The sequence below is a fragment of the Elephantulus edwardii genome, unplaced genomic scaffold (assembly GCF_000299155.1).
Source record: "Elephantulus edwardii isolate Elephantulus edwardi_28Jun2011 unplaced genomic scaffold, EleEdw1.0 scaffold00355, whole genome shotgun sequence".
Taxonomy (NCBI): domain Eukaryota; kingdom Metazoa; phylum Chordata; class Mammalia; order Macroscelidea; family Macroscelididae; genus Elephantulus; species Elephantulus edwardii.
This window is the reverse complement of record NW_006400105.1, coordinates 683,429-708,306: the sequence shown is the minus strand read 5'-3', so window position 1 is coordinate 708,306 and position 24,878 is coordinate 683,429. Positions and strand designations below refer to the sequence as shown.

General features: G+C 38.4%; 1 protein-coding gene across 1 annotated transcript in view; it reads left to right on the top strand.

Moving 5' to 3' along the window:
* The window catches only part of LOC102873501 (protein YIPF6-like), a 56,476-nt gene that overhangs the window by 394 nt on the left and 31,204 nt on the right, over positions 1-24,878 (top strand). The window contains exons 2-3 of the mRNA XM_006901988.1: positions 8,313-8,441; positions 17,152-17,230. Of these exons, the coding sequence (XP_006902050.1) occupies positions 8,313-8,441; positions 17,152-17,230 (208 nt within the window). The remainder of the gene's footprint in view (positions 1-8,312; positions 8,442-17,151; positions 17,231-24,878) is intronic.

Here is a 24,878-nt window from a genome sequence, read left to right as displayed (position 1 = left end):
CTTGTTCAAGTTGTAGCATTCTAGAAGTAATGAGAGATTGCTTTGCATGGAATGTTTGTTACGTATAACGTAATTCTTGTTCATCAACTTAGGTAGCAACTTAAAGTAGGCTTGGATATAACCTTTACCTACCTATACCTTCCTTTGCCATTCTTTGCAGCATACTCCCTTTTTATCAATCAACACATGGACCAATGTAGACCTCACAAGTGTTGGAATTAGATCTAGGTTGAAATCAGCCACTATGCTGCGTGTATAAATTTGAGGGAGTTATTTTGTGGAGGTTGTTTCTTTAGCTGTAAAAGTAAGATATAAGTGCCTCAGAGTATTTCTTTTACCCGATCAAGTGCTATAACGTATGTAAAATACAGAGATGTACCATGAACTGGGGAGTATGATTACTTCAACATGATCCCCCCGACCTGTTTCCTTCTAAAATGTTTCTCAATAAACTTCACTTTCTTCTGTTTTAAACTGGCAACATAGTTAACATAGTAAACAATTGAACTGAGAGTTAGGTGGGCTTGATTTTATTCCTTATTCTGTTGCTTAATAACTCTTATTTACCTCTTCATTTATTCAACAGATATGTTGAACATCACAATATTTTAGGCATTGTTTTAGGCAGGGGATCTAGTAACTAAGCTAATGCTGGTGGCCTAGTGGGTGGTGGTTGTTAGGTGTCATCGAGTTGAATACAACTCATAACAACCCTATGAACAACAGATCTGAACCCTGTTCTATTCTCTGCCATTCTCAAAATCTCTGACACACTTAATCCCTTACAGTGCCAACCTAAAGGCAAGTGGTTCAAATCCTTCAGCTGCTCTTCAAGACAAAGATGAGCATTCTCCTTCAGTGGGATTTACAACTTCTGAAACCCTACTGGAGGATCAGCTATGAATTGGTCCTGACTTGATGGCAACAAAAGAACAAAGAGGTCTAAGTTCTCATGGATCAAGTATAACATTGAAGAAGTCACATCTCAACCCCAGGATTAAAAAGACTACATAATTTAATTTGCACATAGTGCTTGAAATAGTTACAAATCATTATCTGATTTTGGTTCCTATCGTTCATCTAAACTGTCACACCAATTCTCCATTAAGCTTTTTTTCAGATAGCTTTGGTTCTAGTCACCCATAACTCAAGAGCCAATCCAGTTCTATTTAATAAATTTTTATTGCACATGTATAATACATTCTGCTAGGTGCTTTAGGAAATCCAAAGGCCATGTTACTTTAGTGCTTACGGTCTCATTGTTAGGCATAAAAAAGAAGTTGCATATTGCTCTTATGTGCCATTGAGTAAAAAGTTGCATACGAATCAATAAAATGTTGTTATGTGCTGTCAAGTTGCCTGCAACCCATAGTGACGCTATGTATAGAAGCTCTGAACCCTGCCCTGTTCTGAGCCAGTCTCATTAATTCTGACACATCAGCCTCCATTGCCCCAGTTACTGTATCAATCCATCTCATCCAGGGTCTTCCTCTCCTGCCCTCCACCCTTCCGAGCATGATGTCCTTCTCTAAAGACCAGGCTCTCCTGGCCATGTGCCCAAAGTATGTGAGATGGAGTTTCAAAATCCTAGCCTCCAAAGAGAAACTTGGTTTCACTCTCTCCATGACAGACCTATTTATTTCCTTGTCCAGGGTCCTTCCGGACTCTCTTCCAGCACCACAATTTAAAGGAGAGTTTAAAATAGCGAATTATTATGTTTAGTTGGGGTGCTCAAACAAGTGAAGTAGTATATTTGAGAGGGTCTCAAAGCATCTGTAGAAATTAGAATTCCAAGTTAATGTAATAGTTGGATTTGAGCACTTGCTAAGTGCCAGGCATATTTTGTAAACTTAACAGCATCCATTAGTTGGGTACTTTTTAGCTATGTTTTCTAGATTTGTAATCTATTGTGAAGTGAAGTCGGAGAAAGCGTGATGATTTCCCTAGGGTGGTGATTGTCATGTACCATCAAGTTGCCTGCGACTCATAGTGACCCCTCTGTACATTAGCTCTGAAAACCTGCCCTATCGTGAGCCAATCCCATCTTCTCTGACAGAGCTAATTCCATTTTTCCACTTACTGCATCAGTTCATCTTATCTTGGGTCTTCCTCTTCTACGCTGTCCCTTCACCTTTCTAAGCATGATGTCCCACTTCAAGGACTAGTCCCTCCTGGCCATGTGCCCAAAGTATGTGAGAGATAGTTTCAAAATCCTTGCCTCCAGTGAGTAGTTTGTTTTTATCCTCTCCAGGGTAGACCTGTTTGTTCTCTTGGCAGTCCATGATATATTCAACACTCTTCTCCACCACAATTCAAAGGCATCAAATCTTCTATCATCCTTAGTTACTGTTCAGCTGTTGGAGGCATAGCAAGTAATTGCAAAGACCATGGCCTAAATCAGGCACACCTTAGTCTCCAGACTTATATTGTTACTTTTCAGTACTCTAGAGAGTTCCCTGATAGCAGACTTTCCCAATGCAATTTGTCTTTTGATTTCCTGACTACCGGTGCCAAGAGTATTGATTGTGGAACCAAGCAAGCTGAAGTTATCAACAATCTCAATCTCTTCTCTGTTCATGATGAAGCTGCGAATTGGCCCAGTGGTGAGGATCTTTGTTTTCTTGATGTTGAGCTTCAATCTGTATCGAAGGCTACAGCCCTTGAACTTTTGCAGCAAACACCTCATGTCCTCTTCAGTTTCAGCAAACAGGGTTGTGTCTTCTGCACAGCACAGTTTATTGATGAGTCTTCCTCCAATCCTGATGCCACATTCCTCCTCATGAAGTCCAACCTCCCAAGTGATGTGTTCTGCATATAGATTGAAAAGATATGGAAATAGAATGCATCCTGATGCATAGCTTTCCTGATTTTGAACCATAAGGTGTTTCCCTGCTCTGTTCTCAGGACTGCTTCCTGGTCTAAGTATAGGCCTCACATGAGCTCAATTAAGTGTTCTGAGATCCCCATTCTCCTCAAGGTTAGCCACAGTTTGTTGTGATCCACACTGTCAAATGCCTTTGCGTAGTCAATGAAACACAAACGTTCCTTTAGTACTTTCTGCTTTTAGCCAAGATCCATTAACGTTGGTCATGATGTCCCTAGTTCCTCAGCTCTTCTAGACTCAGCCTGTACATCTGGCACTTCTCTGCTGAATGGGCTTAAGTATATTGGAGATCACGAGGGTAGGGCAAATTTCAGATTTGATTTTCTTGAGTGGCTGCTATGTTATAATCAAATCAGTGGTCCTTAACAACAACATTAGAGAACACAGGTACCCTAAGTGGTGTGTTGTTGTTGTTATGTGCCATCGAGTCACTTGCGACTCATAGCGACCCTGTGTACAACAGCCCTAAACTCTGCTCTGTCCTGTTCCAATTGCACTGTCTCTGACACTCCCATCCTGATTGCCCCAGTCACTGAATCAGTCCACCTCATAGAGGGCCTTCCCCTCCTGTGCTGTCCCTCCACCCTCCCAAGCATGATGTCCCTCTCCAAGGACCGGTCCCTCCTTACATGTCCAAAGTATGTTAGATGGAGCCTCAGAATCCTTGCCTCCAAGGAGCCACCCGGTTTAACCCTTTCCAGGATGAATCTGTTTGTTTTCTTAGCAGTCCATGGTACCCTCAATACTCTTCTCCAGCACCACAGCTCAAAGGCATCAATTCTCCTTCTATCCTCCTTGGTCATTGTCCAACTCTCTGATGCATAACAAGTGATTTCAAAGACCATGGCCTGTATCAGACGCACCTTAGTCTCCAGAGAGACACCATTGCACTTCAGTACTTTGGAGAGGTCCCTCAGCAGACTTTCCCATCGCAATATGTCTTTTCATTTCCTGGCTACTGGTGCCAAGAGTGTTGACTGTGGAACCAAGCAAACTAAAGCTGTGAACAATCTCAATCTCTTCACCATCCATCCTGATGCTGCCAAGTGGTCCAGTGGTGAGAATCTTTGTCTTCTTGACATTGAGTGGTGTAGTGAATTAAATATTGTGCTTCTAATGGAATATCAATAGTTTGACCCCACCAGTCACTCTGGGAGAAAAATGAGGCACTCTGTTCCCATTAAGATTTACAGCCTTGGACCTGATGAGGCAATTCTACTCTACCCTGTGGGGTTGCTTTGAGTAAAATATGATTCCATCGCAGTGAATTGCACATATCCATTGTTGTTGTTGCTATGTGCTGTCGAGTTGCCTGCGACTCAGCAACCCTTTGTACAGCAGCTCTTAAGCCTGTTCTGTCCTGAGCCAATCTCACTGATTCGAACCCACCTATCCCCATTGTCCCAGTCACTGTATCAATTCATCTCATGTGGGTTCTTCCGCTCCTCCATTGTCCCTCCTCCTTTCCAAGCAAGATGGCCTTCTCCAAGGATGTGTCCTTCTTGGCCACATGCCTAAAGTATGTGCTTCAAAATCCTAGCCTCCAAGGAGAAACTTGATTTCACCCTAAGACAGACCTATTGTTTTCTTTGTGATCTCTAGTATGTTGAAGACTCTTCTCCAGCACCACAACTCAAAGGCATCAATTCTTCTTCTGTCATCCTTAGTCATTGCCCAGCTCTCTGATTCATAGCAAGTAATTACAAAGACCGTGGCATGGATCATGTGTACCATAGTCTCTAGGCTGACATCTTTGCTTTTCAGTACTCTGGAGAGGTCCCTGACAGCAAATTTTCCCAATGTAATTCTTTTGATTTCCTGACTGCTGGTGCCAAGAATGTTGATTGTAGAGCCAAACAAGCTGTGATTGTTAACAATCTCAATCTCTTCTCCATCTGTCATGGTGCTGCCAATTGACCTATTGGTGAGAATCTTTTTCTTCTTTATGTTGAACTTCAATCCATATTGAAGTAAGTGCTCAGGTCTTCATCAGTTTTAGCAAGCAAGGTTGTATTATCTGCATAACGTACATTGTTGATGAGTCTTCCTTCAATCCTAAAGCCACATTCCTCCTCATAAAGCTCAGCTTCCTGAATGATCTGTACTACATATAAATTGAAAAAGTATGGAGATAGGATGCATCCCTGATGCACTCTTCCTGATTTTGAACCATGCAGTGTTTCCTTGCTCTGTTTTGAGGACTGCTTTAAGTATAGATTTCTCATAACATAATCATTACTCATCTTAAATAGCTATAAGTGCTTTACTGTCTATCTCCAATATTTTTTATATGTATCATTATACATTTTCTCCAATACATTTATCTGTCTCCTCAATACATTTTTCCCGGACTGTTTTACTTTTTCTCTCTTTGGAAGTAACCTTAGATATATACTCAATCATTGCCATTGAGTTGGAACCAACTCATAGCTGATCCTCCAACAGCTTTCAGAGGCTGTAAATTGCACAAGAGGTGATTGCTCATCTTTCTTCCTCAGACCAACTGGTAGATTTGAACCATAGAGAGACACCATCTTTAGCAACACAACGTCCTATGGACTACACCACCAAAGCTGCCTTTAGATATATAGAAAATGTGGGGGGCGGGGGGGAGGGAACCCTTCTGCCCAGACTGTACATCCTATCCAACTTCCCCTTATATTAACATTATGTATAACCGTATACAACTGTCAAAACAAGGAAATTATCATTGCCACAGTATTATTTAAACTACACTTTGTTAAAATTTCACAATTCTTTGCATTATTTTTTTTTCCTTTTGTTGTTGTTCCAGGATCTTATTTGGAATATCTCCACAATGTCTGTATTTGTTGTGTGCACTTAAATTAGAACTATTCCATGACTGACCCTTTAGTGAGTTTTCAGAAACAGATAATTGCACTGGAGGAGCTTGTCTATCCTTCTGTAGAGCAGACTGTGTGCTTTTAGGGTTGTAACACAGTTTCTTGCTATTTGGCCAACTGTCAGTGCTTACTAATATGCAATGTTACTGTTGTTATTTTGTATCATAGAGTTGGAACTGATCCATAACTGACCCTGTGGCGGGTTTACCAAGGCAGCTAATCACACAGGAAAATCCCATCCTTCTCTCAGGGAGCAGCTGGTGGGTTCAAACTGCATGCCTTTGAGATTGCAGTGCAGCTTCTTATCACTAGGCCACCAGGGCCTTCAATGCATAATACTCATAATAGTGGCTCAGTATTTGTCTTTCATCTTTCTTAGTATTTTAAAGAAAATCCCATACAAACTTTGCCCACAAATACTTTAATATATTTATGTCTTTTAAAATGCATTTTTTTGTATTTTCATTGATGGTTTCCCTAGCAGTTTAGGTTTCCTTTCAATAATTTCTGTACAAGTTATTCAGTGACATTGATTACAATCTTCACAATACATGAACATACTCATTATTTCACTTGTGGTTTTTTAGTTTCCATTACTCTAGTTTTCTTGCTTTGTACATGGCTTTGCTCACCATCAGCTTTGACCTTCACCCCGTAGGTGGGAATATGTTAATTATGTCAATTAAAGGACTGATGATAGTATGCTAATTATACAAATTAAATGGATATCACTTTTTTGGGTGAGAATATACAAAGAACTCTCAAAACTACTTCCAAAAAGAGTGCTCTGGCCTAGATGCTTTCCCTAGAAAATTTTACCAAACATTAAGAGAAGTGTTGACACCAATTTTACTCAAAACAATTCCAAAACAAACAGAATGATGGGTTGATTCTTAACTCATTTTATGAAGCAAGTATAATTCTGGTACCAAAGCTAGAGAGAGAAACCACTGAAAAAAGAAAATTATGGACCAATAAATACTCTCATGAACAGAAATACAAATATCCTCAACAGAAGTTAGGGAGAATAGAATCCAAGAACACATTAAAAAAATAATACATCATAATCAGTTGGGATTTACATCCTCTGAAAATTTGCTGGAGGGTCAACTAACAGTTAACTCAAAGGTACATAACAACAGCAACTGCTGTTGTAAAAGAGATCACAGAACAGTTTCCTGGACAGAGTGTGTATTATTTGATTGATTGATTGATTGTGTGTGTGTGTGTGTGTGTGTGTGTGTGTGTGTGAAATGTCAAACAAAAGTAAAAATCACAAAAGTAATCAAGTTTGCTGGTCTAACAGACAATGCTTGAGACCTCAAGCCTATGCACCTTAATAATCGATTGAGCCAGGAACTAAACTCATCACCGTGACTCATCTTTCATTCAAATCATAAAAGCGTGCCATTCAACCATACAAGATTAAAAGTACAGTATTTGCCCAGGGAGAGAGTTCAGAATGCAGAAATGGTTAGGACAAAAGGTTGAATGAAGATGAGACTCACTGAAAAGGAATGGGAAGAGTTCTATTACAATATAGGGAGTATATGCCATAGAAAATCTGCTGTCAGGGACCTCTTCAGAGTGTTGAAGAGCAACTGTATCAGCCTAGAGACTAAGTTGTGCCTGATCCAGACTATAGTCTTCACAAGTATTTGCTATTCATCAGAGAGTTGGACAATGACTAAGGATGACAGAGAAAGAACCAATGCCTTTGACTCGTGTTAGAGAAGAGTATGTAACATACTGTGGACTGTCAAGAGAACAAGCAGGTCTGTTCTGGAGAGGGTGAAACTAGGCTGCTCCTTGGAGGCAAGAATTTTGAAGCTCTGTAGCACATACTTTGTGTGTGTTGCCAGTAGGGACTAGTCCTTCGAGAAGCACATCATGCTTGGGAGGGTAGAAGGACAGCACAGGAGAGGAAGACCCTAAATGAGATGAATTGACACAATAGCTGGTGTAATGAGGGTAAGTATGTCAGAGACAGTGAGATTGACCTGGGATAGAGCAGGGTTCAGAGCTATTGTGCATAGGGTCATTATGAGTCATGATCACCTCGACAGCACTTAACAGCAACAATGTATGCCATAGAACAAAAGTAATGCCATAAAACAAAATCTGTATTCAATGGGAAAATCAAGTCTGTAAATTTTCACTTAAAGCACAATAATTAGCAATCCATCGTATTTACATACTTGCCCCATCATATTTGATCTCTTTTAAAGAACAAAAAAGGATAAGCCTTTTGAGAATTAGTTAATTGTGCTGCTAACCAAAAGGTCAGAGGTTTGAACCCACCAATTACTCTCCAGGAGAAAAGTGAGATAGTTTCCTCCTGTTATTATTTATAGGTTTGGAAACTAAATGGAGGATATTGAGGAGTCAGAATTGAGTTGATATCAATGGGTTTGGTTTTTACTTGGTGTTGACTGATGTCTGTTAAGCTAACATCTTAACAACTGTGTAAAATCCTAAATAAAGACATGATCTCTACTTTCTCAGAAATTATGTCATGGAGACAGTTTATTATAACTTTATATTTTTTCCCTAACTCTTCTCAGTTTTCAGGCCTTTCAGGTATATCCATCTCACAAGACATCCCTGTAGAAGGAGAAATCACCATTCCTATGCGATCTCACAATCGAGAAATTGACAGCTCTACATTAAATGAATCTGTTCAGAGTACCATTGTAAGTTACACTAATTGATAATTGTTCAGTATTATCACACTAAACATGTAATAGCATTGTGCAGTATTTTGTTTTGTTCAGTTTTTTAATATATTTTACTTCTTTAAGATTTTCCGCAACAGTATAATTTGGTACAGCCTTTTGGAAAACAAATTGGCTCTAATAGGTATAAATGTTAAAATAATTCTGCTTCTTATATAATTGGATATTATTGTCATGACAGGAGTCTAGAATGAAGGCTGCACAGTGGAGTAGACTTGGGAGGGAGGGATTGCATAACAATGAAGGACTTTTACTTTTCAAGGAGCAGAGTGAATTGAGGGAGGGGGTGGAGAGGGAGAAAAGTGCAACAATGAATGAATGGAAACCCTAAGTCTCTGTAAACTTTCATTAAAATTAATTAAAAAAAAATTTGCTTCTTCAAATAGAACATAAGGAGGAAAAAAATTTTTTAAATAAAATTTTATTTTATGCTGGTTTGCTTACAAAGTTAGTATATATTGTTTTTCACACTGCTTATTTCCCATTTCCTTTACTACTCCCACTGCCCATCAAATAATGCAACCCTATGATTACCCCTCTGCCCATCCTCACTCCTCTGCTACGTTACGTTTTACTAGTTATCTTTCTGTTTCTACAATGATGGTCTTATACAGTTTTGTTCTTAAGGGACTGAGTTCACTTAGCATAATGCTGTCCAGTCCCTCTCAAGTTATGTAGTGATTTTCAAAATCCTTGATCCTGCATGCTGTGTAGTATTCCATTGTATGAATGGACCATAATTTCTCAATCCATTCGATTGTGGTTGGACATTTGGGCTGTTTCCATGTTCTTGTGATAGTGATTAATGCTGCTCTGATCCTTGGTGTACAAATATACATTTGTGCCTCTGTTCTAGTTTTCTTGGGATATTTTTCAAGCAGTGGAATAGCTGGGTCATATGGAATTTCTATGTTCAGCTTTCTGAGGAAACTGCCTTCCAGAGTGGTTATACCATTTTATAGTCGCACCCACAATGTATGAGTTCGTTCCTAAAGGAAAGTTTTTTTAAATACTGAAAAATGCTAATATACAACAATCTTCATTGCAGTGTTTTTTATAATAGGAATCAGCAGAATTATATTGATTATATAAATTATGTTATATCTGTGGAGTGAGATGCTAAATAACCATTAAAAATTATTCTTGAAAATAATTTTTAATGATATGGGGAAATTTGTAGGTGAAAAACAAGGACAGAATGAACTATATTTTTAAAAGCTACTATTAGTGTATCCTTTTCTCAGAAGTCTTAATGTTATTTTACCTGGCTTCTGGGATTCATTTGTCTGCTAAATTAAGAATGTTAGAAATTTATTTCATATATTAGAAGAATGCAATAAAAAGTACATGTTATAATGACTGTGATTTGGAAGCAGGAGTGGCATCCACTTCCTAAATAGCATGCCTCCGGAAACTCTAGTAACTTTGATAAGTGTTGATAATTGTAGAGGGCCTTCAGCCTTTTGTTTAAAAGGTTGTTATGAGTTGTGCTCAACGCGAAGGCAATCAGCAACACACAGTGAATGTGATATGTAGGAAGCAGGCTAATTGGCTAACTGACCTCGTCATTTACTAACTGAATTGCAGATAGCATGTTTTTCAGAGCAGCTTTTAGTATTGCTATTATTTTTGCTATTCATTGAACATATAGGGAGTGCTATGCTTTTCTTATACATAGTTTTCAAAATCATAGAGTTGATTGATACAGGGAAGTATTAGATAATGGCTTAATAGAATTAAGGCAATAGAAATTCATATGCTTGATGGTTTCTGTGGTTAGCTGTTAGAGGTTCAATACCTATATGTTAATTTGTTGTATTGGGGGAATAATTTGCATGTGGCAAGGAGCTGTGCTATAATTCCAAAGGCATGCCATTTGAGGCCACCAGCTGGTCTCCGGTAGAAAGATGGGCAATTTCCTCCTGTGCGATTAACTGTGTCTGAAAACCTGCCGGAGGGTCAGCTATGGGTCGGTTCCGACTCTATGGTATACAACAACAACAACAACTTGTTTTATAGCTTAGGTGTATATATACTTGCTTGTTTATTGTTTACTCTTGTTAGTACTTGTGTGTCAGTTTGCTGTACTGGATTACCGTATGGGTCCATGTGATACTGGAAGCTATGCCACCATTCAAATGCCAGCAAAGTCACCCATGGTGGACAGGTTTCAGTGGAGCTCCCAGATTAAGACAGATTAGGAAGCAGGATTGGCCATCCACTTCTAAAATAACAAACCTTTGAAAATCCTATGAACATTAGAGGAACATAGGTGTTAGAAGTAGAGCCTACATTGGAAGTCACTCAAAGATAATGAGAAACAGTGGTAAATATCCATTAATAATTGAAATGTGAAATGTATGAAATATGAATATAAGAAAACTGGGAGTTGTCAAAAATGAAATGGAGTGCCTAAAGATCAACATTCTAGGCATTAGTGAGCTGAGATGGACTGGTATTTACTATGAATCAGACAATATATTATCTACCATGACAGGAATGAAAAAATGAGGAAGAATGGTGTTTTAAAAACTATCCTGTGGGGGGATGTTATCCTAGAGTACAGTGCTGTGAATGATAGGAATCCATACATGTATAAGGAAGTCCCGTTGATACAACTGTTACTCAAATATACACACCAACAGCTAAAGCTAAAGAGGAAGAAATTGAGGAGTCCTATAAACCTTTGCACACCAAACTGGACCAAACATGTAAATAAGATGCATTAGTAATAATTGGGGACAAGAATGCAAAAGTTGGAGACAAAGAAGAAAGAATGATAATCAGAAATTATGGATTTGGTGAGAGACATGAGGCTAAATTTTATACATTGGGTTATTTATTCATTGTGAATACCTTTTTTAAGAAACACAAATAGTGACTATACACACGGACTATGCAGGAATCACATTGACTACATTTGTGGAAAAAATTACTGGGGAAGCTCAATGTCAGTAGTCAAAACCAGGTCAGGGGCTAACTGTGGAACAGATCATAAATTACTCATGGATAAGTTCAAATTGAGGCTGAAGAAAATTGGAATAAGTCTACAAGAATAAAACTATGACCGTGGATTCATTCCACCTGAATTTAAAAATCAGTTCCATAATAGGTTTGAGGCATTGAACACTAATGATTAAAGCTTCAGCTTCTGGTGTGTTTGGTAGAGGTCTACTGATCTAGCCACTCCACTTAGTCACTGGTAGATTAAGGCCACAAGAACAAACTAAAATTTGCTGTCAAAAACATGCTCTATTTTTAGACCTTTTTATTGTGACCTAGGTTAAAGTTGATTTTCCATCTGACTATTCGTATACTCTGTCAAAGACAGAGACTCGCTGAACCCTAACGGCACTCTACCCACTTCCTGTCTGTGGTACTTGTTTCCCTTCGTCCTTTTCTGTCTCTTCTGCCTTCTAAGCTTCCCCCCACCCCCACCTCTTTGCAAATGCTGCGCCCTGATCTGGGGCACCAGGTTTTCCAGGTTGGCTAAATGCCAGTGTGGAGACCAGCTTTATAGTTTGATGCCTTTAAGTGTGAAAATATATTTCTTTTTAACGAAGGAACCGACATTGCCATGGTGGTGGTAGCATTGCTGCAGCGTTCCTGACTGAAGTGCTCGATGCTGCGTGGAGAGCATCTTGGTTTAAATGTATGCACTGGACTGACTTGTGTTTCAGTCTCTTCTAAACCCCAGATAGTTTAGTTTGTTGTCTCCATCCCCTGGGAGTTTGTGGGACCTCAAAGCTTTCCCTCTCACCTTTTCCTTTGCTCTTTTGTATGTGAAAGAAATTGTATTTTTGTACCGTATCTTAGACCTGGAAGAAGTCTCTGATCTTCAGCACTGTAGACTATATTAGTGAAGATGTTATTAAATGTGAAAGTACAGTAAAAGGACTGTAGAACTGTTAAAAAAAAAAAAAAAAAAAAATAAAGATCAGATGGATTGTGGAATGATGTCAAGGATATCATCCATGAAGATAGGAAAAAGAAAGAACCAAAGTGATGTCAGAAGAGACTAAAACTTGCACTAAAATTGAGAAGCCAAAACAAAGAAAGTGTTGCTGAAGTAAAAGAAATGAACAGAAGCTTTCAAAGGGAAGCTCGAGAAGACAAGGCAAAGTATTATAACGGAATGTACAAATGTTGGGAAGAAAAAGAGAACTCCCTCAGTGTTTATTAAAGAGCTGAAAAACAAATTCAGGCTTCGAAGATCAATACTAAGAGATGGAATGGGGAAACCTAGGAAGTATCAAAAGAAGATGACGGTGAGTGAAATATCTCAGTCACAAAAGGATGTATACTGCATAGTGCTATTGTTATAAAACAGGACTGACATCGAGGTTTGGAGGAACCTAAGAAAAAGGGATAAATAATGTATACTGCATTGAAACAGATGAGGGAGAGAACTGTTTAAAAGGAATATATGATTAGGTATTCATGAGAAGAGTCCAGAATAAGAGCTGCATAGTAAAGTGGACTGGGGTGTGTGTGTGTGGGGGGGGGTATTGTAGAACAATGAAAGATTTTTTTCTTTTCAAAGGGAAAAGCAAACTAGGGGCAAGGGGTGGGCAGGGAGGGAAATGTGCAGCAATGTATGAATGGAAATCCAAATTCTCTGTAAACTTTCATTAAAAAAAAAGAAGATAGAGGGTGTGATTTCCCCTTTGCCCACCCTCATATCTTTGCTCCCACTCCTTCCCTCTTGAACCTCCATACATGGTTTACTAGTTATCCTTCTATTTTAACAATAATAGTCTTATTCAGTATTTGTTTTTATGAGACTGAGTTCACTCAGCATAATGCTCTCCATTTTCTCCCAAGTTATGTAGTATTTTTCGAAATTATTCCTGAGTGCTGTGTGGTGTTCCATTGTGAATGTGTCACAGTTTCTCAATCCATTCGGTTGTGGTTGGACATTTGGCTGTTTCCATATTCTTGAGATGGTGAATAATGCTTCTATGAACATTAGTGTACAAATCTCCGTTTGTGTCTCTGTTCTAATTTCCTTGAGGTATATTCCTAACAGTGGAATAGCTGGGTCATATGGAGTTTCTCTGTTCAACTTTTTCTGGAAATGTGTGTTAAACACAGTGTATACAAATTTTGTATGCAAACCAATATAACAAATTAAAAAAAAAAAGAAATGGAAAGAAGATACAAAGTCACTGTACCAAAAATGATTAATTGACACTGAGATAGTTCAGGTTGTAGTATATGAAAAGGAAGCAGTGTTAATAAAGAAATTGTTCAAACTGCATTGAAGGCATCCCCCACACACACCCCAGTCTACTTTACTATGCAGCTCTGATTCTGGACTCTTGTCATGAAATCAAAAGATGTGTTGTATGGGGAAGTCTGCTGTCAAAGATCTCTCCAAAATACTAAAGAGCAATGATGTCAATTTAAAGACTAAAGTGCACCTGATTCAGGTCATGTTTGGTTCCCTCCCTCCCCAAGTCATTTGCTAGTTGTATGAAATTTGACAAAAAATAAGACCCCGAGAATAAATGGGATACCAATTCAGTTGTTTAAACATTTCAAAGCAGCCCTTGAAGTGTTCGCCAGTTTAGATCAAGAAATCTGGAACCAAACAACTGACTGAAAGAGATCCATATTTGTCCTCATTCTCAGGAAAGGCAATCCAACAACATGTGGAAATTATTGAACAACATCATTAATATCATATGCAAGCAAAATACTGCTGAAGATTATTCAAAGCAGCTGGAACAGTACATTGACAGGAAACTCCCAAAGGTTCAAGCTGAGCATAGAAGAGGCTATGGCACCAGGAATATTATTGCTGATGTAAACTAGATCTTGGCTGAAAGTAGAAGAAAGTCTATTTGTGGTGTTTTGGGGTGTTTTTTGTTGTTGTTGTTGTTGTTGCTTTTACTATGCAAAGGCATTTCATTGTGGATCATAACAAATTATGGCTAACAGTGGGAAGAATAGGAATTCCAGAATACTTAATTGAAACCTCATATGAAACCTATACTTAGACAAAGAAGCTCTTGTCTGATTAGAGTGAGGAACACTGCATGGTTTACAATCAGAGTATGCGTCAGGACTCTATCCTTTCTCTATGCCTATTAAATCTATATGCTGAACAAATCGTTCAAGAAACTGGACTTGATGAAGAGGAACGTAGCATCAGGATTGGAGGATGACTCATCAGCAACTTGCATTTTGCAGATGATGAAACCTTACTTGCTGAAAGTGAGGATGATTTGAAACTCTTGCTGAAGAAAATCAAAGAGTACAACTTTGAGTATGGATTACATCTCAACATCAAGTAGACAAACATCCTCACCACTGGGCCAGTAGGCAGCAACATGATAGATGTAGAAAAGATTGGAGTCAGTGATTTCATTTTACTCAGATCCACAGTCAATATCCTTGGTAATAGTAGTCACGAAATCAAAAGATGTGTTGCATTGGGGAAAGTCTGCTGTCAAAGATCTCTCAAAAAGACTAAGGAGCAATTGATGTCACTTTAAAGACTTAAGATGCACCTGATACAGGGTGTGGGGTTTTTTTGAGGATTTTCCCCCCCTGGTGACTAGTTTTACATATAAAATTTGAACAGTGAATGACAAAAGACGAATTCAGACACAACGTGAGCCGCGTATAAAGGGACTGAAGCCTCACTGGCTCTGGCCGCATCAATGCGGGAAGTCCGGACTCCGGAACGGATTTTAAAGAGGAGGCCGCGGGAGCGGCAATGGCAGAGAGGCCTGAGGATCTAAATCTGCCCAATGCCGTCTTCACCCGGATCATCAAGGAGGCGCTCCCAGACGGGGTCAATATACCTTAGAAGAAGCCATTCTGAAGCGTACATATTTATGAGTTTACCTGCTGAGCAGAGTAGTCTTAGGCAGAAGGGCCTGAAGAGATGGAAATAAAACTTGACTAAAATTGTCATCAAAACCAGTGCTTCCTAGAATTGGGGTATCTGAGTAGCAAAATCTTATTTTGCTTAATCAGTCTGAAGGTTGTGACTTTTTAACAAGAGGAATTCAGAATAGCTAAGGGAAATTAGCCACTTTGATCTCACTTGTTTAGTTCTGTGTATGGTTAAGCAGTTTTTTATTCCTGGTTCCTTCATCTTCCCCTCCCCTAATCTCTAAAAATGGTAATCCTTCCATCCCCCCTGCTGTTGAGCCATTTGAGGCTCAGGGTAAATGTGGGCATTGATCAGGGTGAGGTATCTGATTGTCCAGGGTGTGGCAATATGACAAGATGGTTTCAATTTAGGAGACAGCCAACAAGCTGGAGGAGAATAGTGAAAACTATTGTCTCTTCACTTGATTTAAAAACCCTTATGTTTTACATGTAGGTATGTGACTTGCTTCAGTGGCTATGCTCTGGACATACATGTTTTTACATTCTTATTACAGAATGTAACCACCCAAGCAAGACTGCCAATGTTTTATTCTTACAAAAGAAATGATTTAGTCTTAGTTGTACTTTGTTGTCTGCCACTTAACAGCTTTAAGATTTATCTTCACCCCCTGGAAGGTGTAAAATCCCAGGCTTTCAACTGTAATTCATCAGCTAGATTTGTGACCAGCTTTTCATTCTTCAGTTCATGAGTTCTAAACTTCATAATCTCAAGGCACAACTGCTCCCTCTGTTTTTTTCTCTACCTTCCTGTGCTGTGTCCCATGCTACTTTCTTCCCTCATCCTGATTCCCACCTTTTCACCTTTCTGCCAATTCAGGAACATTGAAAACCTGCTTAATCTATAAAAGTGTAAAATTCTCATATTCTTTATTATATTTTCATGTTTTTGTAAAAACAATAGTTTTTGTAAAATCAATACTGTAAAACTGTAAACCTTAAGGGAAATGTGATGGTGCTCAGGAATCTAATTCCCCCAAACCATCTATCCCCTTTAATGACTTATAAAGTATTTGGTCTTTCTTAGCCTTCTTTCTCTTCAGTATTCCAAGTACTTTCTGTCTGTAAGTTAGAGTGCTTGGTTTGACAGGTAGTTTGAAGTGTAGTTTGGCACTGTTAACTTGTTAAATGAATACAGTGAAAAGTTTGCTAGTGAGTGGAGAATTGAGAGAACTATCATTCATTGTGTAAATAAAGACCATTTTTGTTGAAAGTGAAAAAAAAAAAGACGAATTCATGCCTTTGAGTTGTAGTGTTGGATAAAAGTACTGAATATCCCATTGACTGTCAAAAGAACAAACTTATATGTTTTGGAGAAAGTGCAATAAGGATGACCCTTGGAGGCAAGGATGATGAAGCTTCATCGCATGAACTTCGACCATGTTATTAGTAGGGACTGTTCTTTGGAAATGGATAGCATGCTTGGGAAAATGGAGAATCAGTGAAAGAGAGGAAGACCTTCAACCAGATTAATTGACGTGGTGACTATAACAATGGGCACAAGTATGTCAGAAAAGATGAAGATGTGGCTGGATAGGATAAGGTTTGGATCTGTTGTTCATAGGGTTACTATGAGTCCTACTCGACTCGATGGTACCTAACAACAGCATTTCTCTGCTTTGTCTGTAACATGGTGTTAAGCTCGGATTGGAGCTCCAAAATTAAGTCAAGGGCTCCTAGGAAATGAAAATAAAATAATTTTAGCAAATTAAGTTAGAAGGCAGCCTTGGTCATCACAATATAAAAAGTTGTTTATGTCTTTCAGATGCGTGATTTAAAAGCTGTTGGAAAAAAATTTATGCATGTTTTGTACCCAAGAAAAAGTAATAGTCTTTTGAAAGATTGTAAGTACATAATGTAAATGAACTTTTTGCCAGAATTTTAAAACATAGAATGTCAGAGTGGATGATTTTGCTTAAGATACTGTTATGATATATAGATATAGATATAAGAGAGAGAGACACACACACTGCTATAATAAACATTGTGAGAAATCATTCTGAAAGCTACTTTGGTCAACCAAAAAGCAAGCAATCTATGACAAAGTGCAAAATGTTTACATTTACAGTTAAAATAATGAAATGAATTATTGTTTACATAGACTTTTAAAGTGATTAAGAAATAAAATTTTTAAAATTACTAAATGACTGTTACCTTTATATTTCTATTTCAAAATTCTCATTTACTTTGATTGCTTTATGAAAATGTTCTATCAAAGTATCCTCAATATCCTCATGTAAAGATGTTAGAAGGTTCCAGATCTGCTGTTCATAGGGTCACAGTGAGTTGTAGTTGACTCAACGGCACCTAACAACAATGACAATCAAAGCAATGTTTGGGATAAATTATCCCCTTAGAATTTATTCTTTTCAAGCTGTCTTATTTTCTTAGTAACCTTTATGAAATAATTTAAATCAGTTATTTAAGAGTAGTAACAATGTTTATGAGTATACCTTCTATTTTTACAATATTTCAGTTATAATGTAGGAGTAGCAAGTATGTGGCAATTGTAATATCATTCCTTGTATAAACTTACTGCAATATCAGAATCTTCCTCAACACAGTACACTGTAGATTTGAGCTGTTAGATGATTTGAAGCTGATTTTCTACCCATGATATAATGGAAAGAACATAAATCTAGGGTCAAATAGTGGTTCTATAAATATGAGATAGTTTTCTGAATTTAAACTTTTTTTTATCTGTTAAAGTGGAGATAACATATACTTTTCTTGTGAGAAATCCCTGGGTGGTACAAATGGTTAAGTGTTTAATTATTAGCCAAAATATTGGCAACTGGAATGCACCCAGAAGTGCCTTGGAAACCATGCCTTGTGATTGGCCTTGAAAACCCTGTGGAGAAGTTCTACCTTGCTGGTGAGAATTAGAGATAATGTGCATTCATAACCTTGCATAACTTTATGAAGGTGAATTTGAGGAAGACTTACCAACAATCTCTGTTGTACAGGTAACAAAACCTTTCTTATTGAAAGCGAGGAGGACTTGAGGTGCTTGCTGCAAAAGATCAAGGATTATAGCTTTCAATATAGGTAACATCTCAACTTTCAAGAAAACGAAATTCCTCACCACTGGGCCAATAGGCAGCATAATGACAGATGGAGAAAAGATTGAAATTGTCAACAATTTCATCTTACTTGGCTGTATAATTAACATCCTTGGTATTAGCAGTTGGGAGATGTGGAGACATATAACATTGGGAAAGTCTGTTGTCAGGGACCTCACCAAAGTTCTAAATAGCAATGATGTCAATTTAAAGACAGATGGATTTTGGGGATGCCTGCTGCTGTGTGACCATCCCAGGGACCAAACAAATAAAGACAATTTGGGACAGAGAGCTACAAGCAGGGGAAAATTTTTTTTTCTCAGCTGGCACACTGCAAAAAAGAGAGTTGACTTGAAACCCTGCTAGACACAAACTGCTTAAGTTGATGCCCCTGATCTCATGCCACTCTAGAGATAAAGGAAGATATTAGACTTCAGGAGAGAAGATGCCATCTGGTGAGACACTCTTCCTCAGAGCCAGCAATTTCGGGTGTACGGGAGAGAAGGGACCAAAACTCCCCTGTGGAAAGGTCCCTTCATTTGGGGATTCTTGCCACTAAGGGGCCATTTCACGGAACAAACAGGACAAGAGTGTTTGGGACAGAGTGCTACAATCAGTGGAAAGACTTTCTCAGATGGCATGCTGAGCTTCAGGAAAGAAACCCCCCCCTTTCCAGGACAGAAACTGTTTCAGTGAAGTACCTGGTCTCACACCACTCAGTCATTCCACAAACAAAAGAGGACCATAGAGATTGGTAGAAGGGACTACATTAAGATGAGATTCCTGCATGACTTTAGAAAAGGCATATTTTCTCAGAAAGGACTTCCAGTAGAGTGAGTGGCCCAACCCATCGATTAAGCATTTTTAAGCTGTTAACTAATCAATAACATCATAAAGATAAGAACTGTCAAGAACTTATACAGGCACAATAATGTTAAGAAAGCATTGGACAGCTTCAAACACTGAAAAAACAAATTAAGCTTCCTCAAAAAAAAAAAAAATCAGAATATTGCAGACCCAGTATTCCCCAGAGTCACGAAAGCAGAAGATATATGTTGATATGGACACATTGGAACAGTTATGGAAGAAGGGACAAATGATGGAAGAAACAATGGAAGCCAGAAATAAAAGGAATGTCCTAGAGGTGGAGAACCAGAAGAAATATATTGACGCAGAGTTATTTGAACAGCTACAGAAGAAGGTAAAAATGGTGGAAGAAACAATAAAAACAATTAAGAAAGCAAATACTCCAGAGATTTGGAGCCAGAAAAATTATATCGATGAGAAGGAACTTGCACAATTATGGAAGAAAATGCAAAAGATGGAAGAAAGAATTGAAACTATAGATAAAGAGATACAAGAATTTAAATAATCACCACATGACAAAGAAGGTAAAGCCAACACAGTACTGGAAATAACAGAAATACATGAAAATGCAATCCAGAATAGTAAGACTGAAATGGTAGAAGTGTCCAACACACTAGAGGGACAAAAAAGTAGAACAGAAGAGATGGAGCAGAGAGTCAGTGAGCTGGAAGACAAGAACCTCAGTGGAAGAAAAATCAGAAATGAGACATAAATGAAGAAAAACATTTGAATGATGTGAGATGACATAGAAATGAACAACATACATATGATTTGAATTAAAGAATATGAGAGAGATAGAGATAACAGGAAATTTTGGAAGAGGTACTAGAAAACTTCCCAGGTATTGTGAAGAATGGAAAAATCCACATTCAAGAAGCTCAACAAGCACCAAATAGACTAGATTTAAAAAAAAAAAAACAAACCAAAACCCACCAAAAAAAAAGTCAAATAAAATTCTCCGAAATAAAAAGGATAGGATAAGGATAAAGTCACAAAGGAAAGACAACTAGGTTAAATTCTGATTTCTCAGGAGAAATCATGTGAACAAGAAGACAATGGGATAGCATATACAGAAAGTTAACAGAAAATTGTCAACCAAGGATCCTGTGCTCAACAAAGCTGTCTATCACATATGAAGGACAGATGAGATACTTTGCAGAAAGAAGGAACTTACGGAATTTGTGAAAACAAGACTAAATCTACAAAAACTTTTAAGGGAAGTTCTTCACACAGAAAAGTGGATGGACTGTATAGTCACCAGAAACAACAGGAAAAAGAAGCAGCAAAATGGCTGTGATAAAATCTGGCCTGTCAATAATCGTACTTAATGTGAATAACTTAACTGCACCAATTAAGAGGTAAAGAGTAGCAGAATTGCTAAAAAAACAAAGCCCATCAATATGTTGTCTACAAGAGACACATCTAAGAAACAAAGGAAAAGATAGACCCAAAACCAAAGACTGGAGAAAAGGGGAAAAATCCAGTGTGAAAAAACAATGTATATGAACTTTATGTACTTTGTATGTGAGCCAGTATACAAGAAACCCCAAAACCAAACACAGCAACAGCAACAACAACAACAAAAAGGCTGGGGAAAAAAAATATCAAGCAAATGACATCCACAAAAAAGCAGTAGTGTCAGTACTGATCTCTGATAAAATAGACTTCAGAGTGAATACCACCATAAGAGACGAGAAAAGACACATATAATGATTAAAGGCACAATAAATCAAGAAGATATGATCTTGACCAACATCTATGCACCAAATGATAAACCTGCAAGATACATAAAACAACATTTAACGGAATTGAAGAAATAGCATCATAATAGTGGTAGAATACTTTAACACAACACTCCCACCAAAAGACAGTCAAACTCAAAATGAACTTAACAAAGAAAGAAGCAAAATTAGTGGCCTAACTCAACATCTCTGTCAAATAGAAAAAGAACAACAATCTAACCACACACCTCTAGAAGAAAATAAATTATAAGAAAAAGTTGTTGTTGTTATGTGCTGTCGAGTCGTTTGCGACTCATAGCGACCCTATGCACAACAGCCCTAAACCCTGCTCTATCCTGTGCCAATCGCACTGCCTCTGACACACCCATCCCAATTACCCCAGTCACCGAATCAATCCATCTCATAGAGGGTCTTCCCCTCCTGTGCTGTCCCTCCACCCTCCCAAGCATATGTCCCTCTCCAAGGACCCGTCCCTCCTGGCAACATGCCCAAAATATGTCAGACGAAGCCCCAGAATCCTTGCCTCCAAGGAGTAGCTTGGTTTAATCCTCTCCAAGATGAATCTGTTTGTTTTCCTGGCAGTCCATGGTACATTCAGTACCCTTCTCCAGCACCACAGCTCAAAAGCATCCACTCTCCTTCTGTCCTCCCTAGTCATTGTCCAACTCTCTGATGCATAACAAGCGATTGCAAAGACCATGGCCTGTATCGGGTGCACCTTAGTCTCCAGAGAGACACCATTGCTCCTGAGTACTTTAGAGAGGTCCCTAACAGCAGATAAGAACAAGAGCTGAAATAAATCATACAGAAAACAGAAAAACATTCGTAACCATCAACAAAACCAGGAGCTGTTTTTTGGGTTGTTTTTTTTTGTTTGTTTGTTTGTTTGTTTGTTTTAAATGGTCAATAAAACTGACAGGCATTGACAAACTTAACACAGAGTTACACAATTTTGTGAGTCGAAGGAGGGAATAAAGGAAATGGGAAAGATCAGGTGGGAACCTGAAAAGATTGGATAATGGTGAGCATAGTACAATGGTGATTAATTTTATGAAACCCTGGGTTGACCTGAAGCACTTGCTGCAGAAGGTCAAGGACTGCAGCCTTCAATATGGATTGAAGCCTAATATCATGAAAACAAAGATTGTCACCACTAAGTCGATTGGCAGTATCATGCTAGATGGTGAAGAGATTGAAATTGTTAACAGCTTTAGTTTGCTTGGCTCCAAAATCAACACTCTTGGCACCAGCAGCCATGAATTAAAAGATGAATTGCGTTGGGAAAGTCTGCTGTCAGAGACCTCTCCAAAGTACTGAAGAGCAACGATGTCAGTCTGGAGACTTAAGGTATGCCTCATTCAGGCCAAAGTGTTTGCAATTACTTGCTATGCATCAGAAAGCTGGATAATGATTAGGGATTATAGAAGGAGAACTGATGCCTTTGAGCTGCGGTGCTGGTAGGAGAACAAAGAGGTTCGTCCTAGAGAGAGTGAGACTAGGCTGCTCCTTGAAGACAAGGATTCTGAAGCTTTGTCTGACATACTTTGGACATGTTGCAAGGTGGGACCAGTCCTTGGAGAGGGACATTATTCTGGAAGAGTGGAGGGACAGCACAAGAGAGGAAGACTCTTGATGAGATGGATTTATTCAGTGATTGGGATAATGGGGGTTGGTGGGTCAGAGACAATGAGATTAACACAGGATAGAGCAGTTTTTAGGGCTGTTGTACATAGGGTTGCTATGAGTTGTAGGCGACTCGACAGCACATAACAACAACATGTTTGGGAATGATTATATGATACACAATGTCAATGACAAAGTGTGTTTGGGGAAATTAAAACATAATATTTAAAAAAGAAAGACTTGGATGTGCATGATTCAAGCCATGATCTTTCCAGTCATCTGTTGTGCATCTGAGAGCTGAACAATTACTTAAGGGTGACAAGAATTGATGCCTTTCAATTGTATTGTTGGAGAAGAGTAGTTAATATCTCATGGGCAGTCAAAAGAACAAATAGATATGTCTTGGGAAAAGTGCAATCAGAGTGCTCCTTAGAGGTGAGAATGGTAATGCTTTGTCTCACATATTTTGAGCATGTCATTAGAAGAAGCTATTCCTTGGAAAGGGGTATCATGTTTGAAAAGGTGTAGTGTCAGCAAAAGAGTGGAAGACCTTTAAGAGTTGGATTGATATAGTGACTATCACAAGGGCTCAAGTATGCCAGAGATGATGAGGATAGCATAGGATAGGGTTCAAATCTAGTAATCATAGGGTCACTGTGAGTCCCACTCACCTCTGTGGTACCTAACAACAGCAGCACATAACATTTAGCATTTTGTAGGAATTCCATAAATGGTGATTATTCTAGTACATCTTTTGTTATTTTATTTAATACATATAGCCACCTTCTGAAGCAGAGAGTGTTATTCCTATTCTATGGGTAAGAAAAGTCTCAGGGAATCTCAGCTTGTCATGATCCCATAGGTAGGATTAGAACTGAGAATTCAAATTCACTGACCCTTCTCTTTTACCACTGTTGTCCCAAATAAGAAATTGTCCTTTCAACTGCTGCTGGAATTAATTCTAAACAAAGTTACTTCAATCATAATGGAGATTAAGTTATGATTGACTCAGAGAACATAATGAAAATGCATGTTATTACAGTGACATTGTGTTAATTTTTTTATTAATGTTGAGTGTTTGCTACCTTATATAAATGCCCATTTTTAACTTTTGGTGATATTTAAGCTTGGCACAAAGAGTAAGCAAGTCATGGCCAAGAATTACATTTGTTCTCTACTCTGTTATACTAGAACCTGCCAAGGGAGCAAGGAAAACATTCATGACTTTAAAAGATAGCTTAAAAAACTGTTACATTTTTTTAAATAATTTTTTAATTTTATTATTTTGTATGTGTGTGTGTGTACTGTCAAATCAGATCTGACTGGTATGGGAGGAGATTGCCCCTCTATCTCCCTCAGAGCATCTGGTGGATTCAAATCACATACCTCTGGAATTGCAGTGCAGCTTCTTGCCACTAGGCCACCAGAGCTCCCTTGTTACATATTTTAATATTTTGGTGTGCTGAGAGACACTATTAATGTCATTACACTGTTTTTCAACTTGTTTATCTGGTGTGGCTGTCACAAAAATGCCACAAGTGGATGGCATTAACAAACAGACATTTGTTCTCATAGTTTCAGAAGCTATATTCCCCAAATCAGAAGGCCATCTCTAGGGGGATGTCTTTTCTCTGTTGTCACTAGGAGAAGGTCATTGTTTCATTTCAGTATCTCTGGACTCAGTCCTTAGAGATCTCCATGTATCTTGGCATTAATCTTCCTTAGGTCTCAGGGATTCTCATTGAAGTGTCACTAGGTCCTCAGGCTCCATCCACTCCTGGCTTTTATTAGTCGTAGTACTCAAGTCCCTCCTTTTCTGTTCTCTTGTCTCTCCCTTCTCACTTATAAGAGAAAAATCATCCAGGCCACACCCCATGGAAACTCCCTTGCATAGGATTAAGTAAATAGGATGCACCTCAACCTAATCTTCTTACAACTAATTGATCATCAGATCTGATCATGGGTGATGATTATACCATTACTTTACTGTCAAAGCAAAGAAAATTATGGCCCAGCCAAGTTGGCATATTTTAGGGACTACGTTTCAATCAATGACCCAGCAGACACATGACAAAACAAAAACACCTGGTAAAAATTACTAACTTTATTAAAGTGGCTGTGTGGATCATAACAAACTGTGGCTGACTCTGAGAAGAATGGGAATCCCAGAACATTTAATTGTGCTAATACGAAACCTA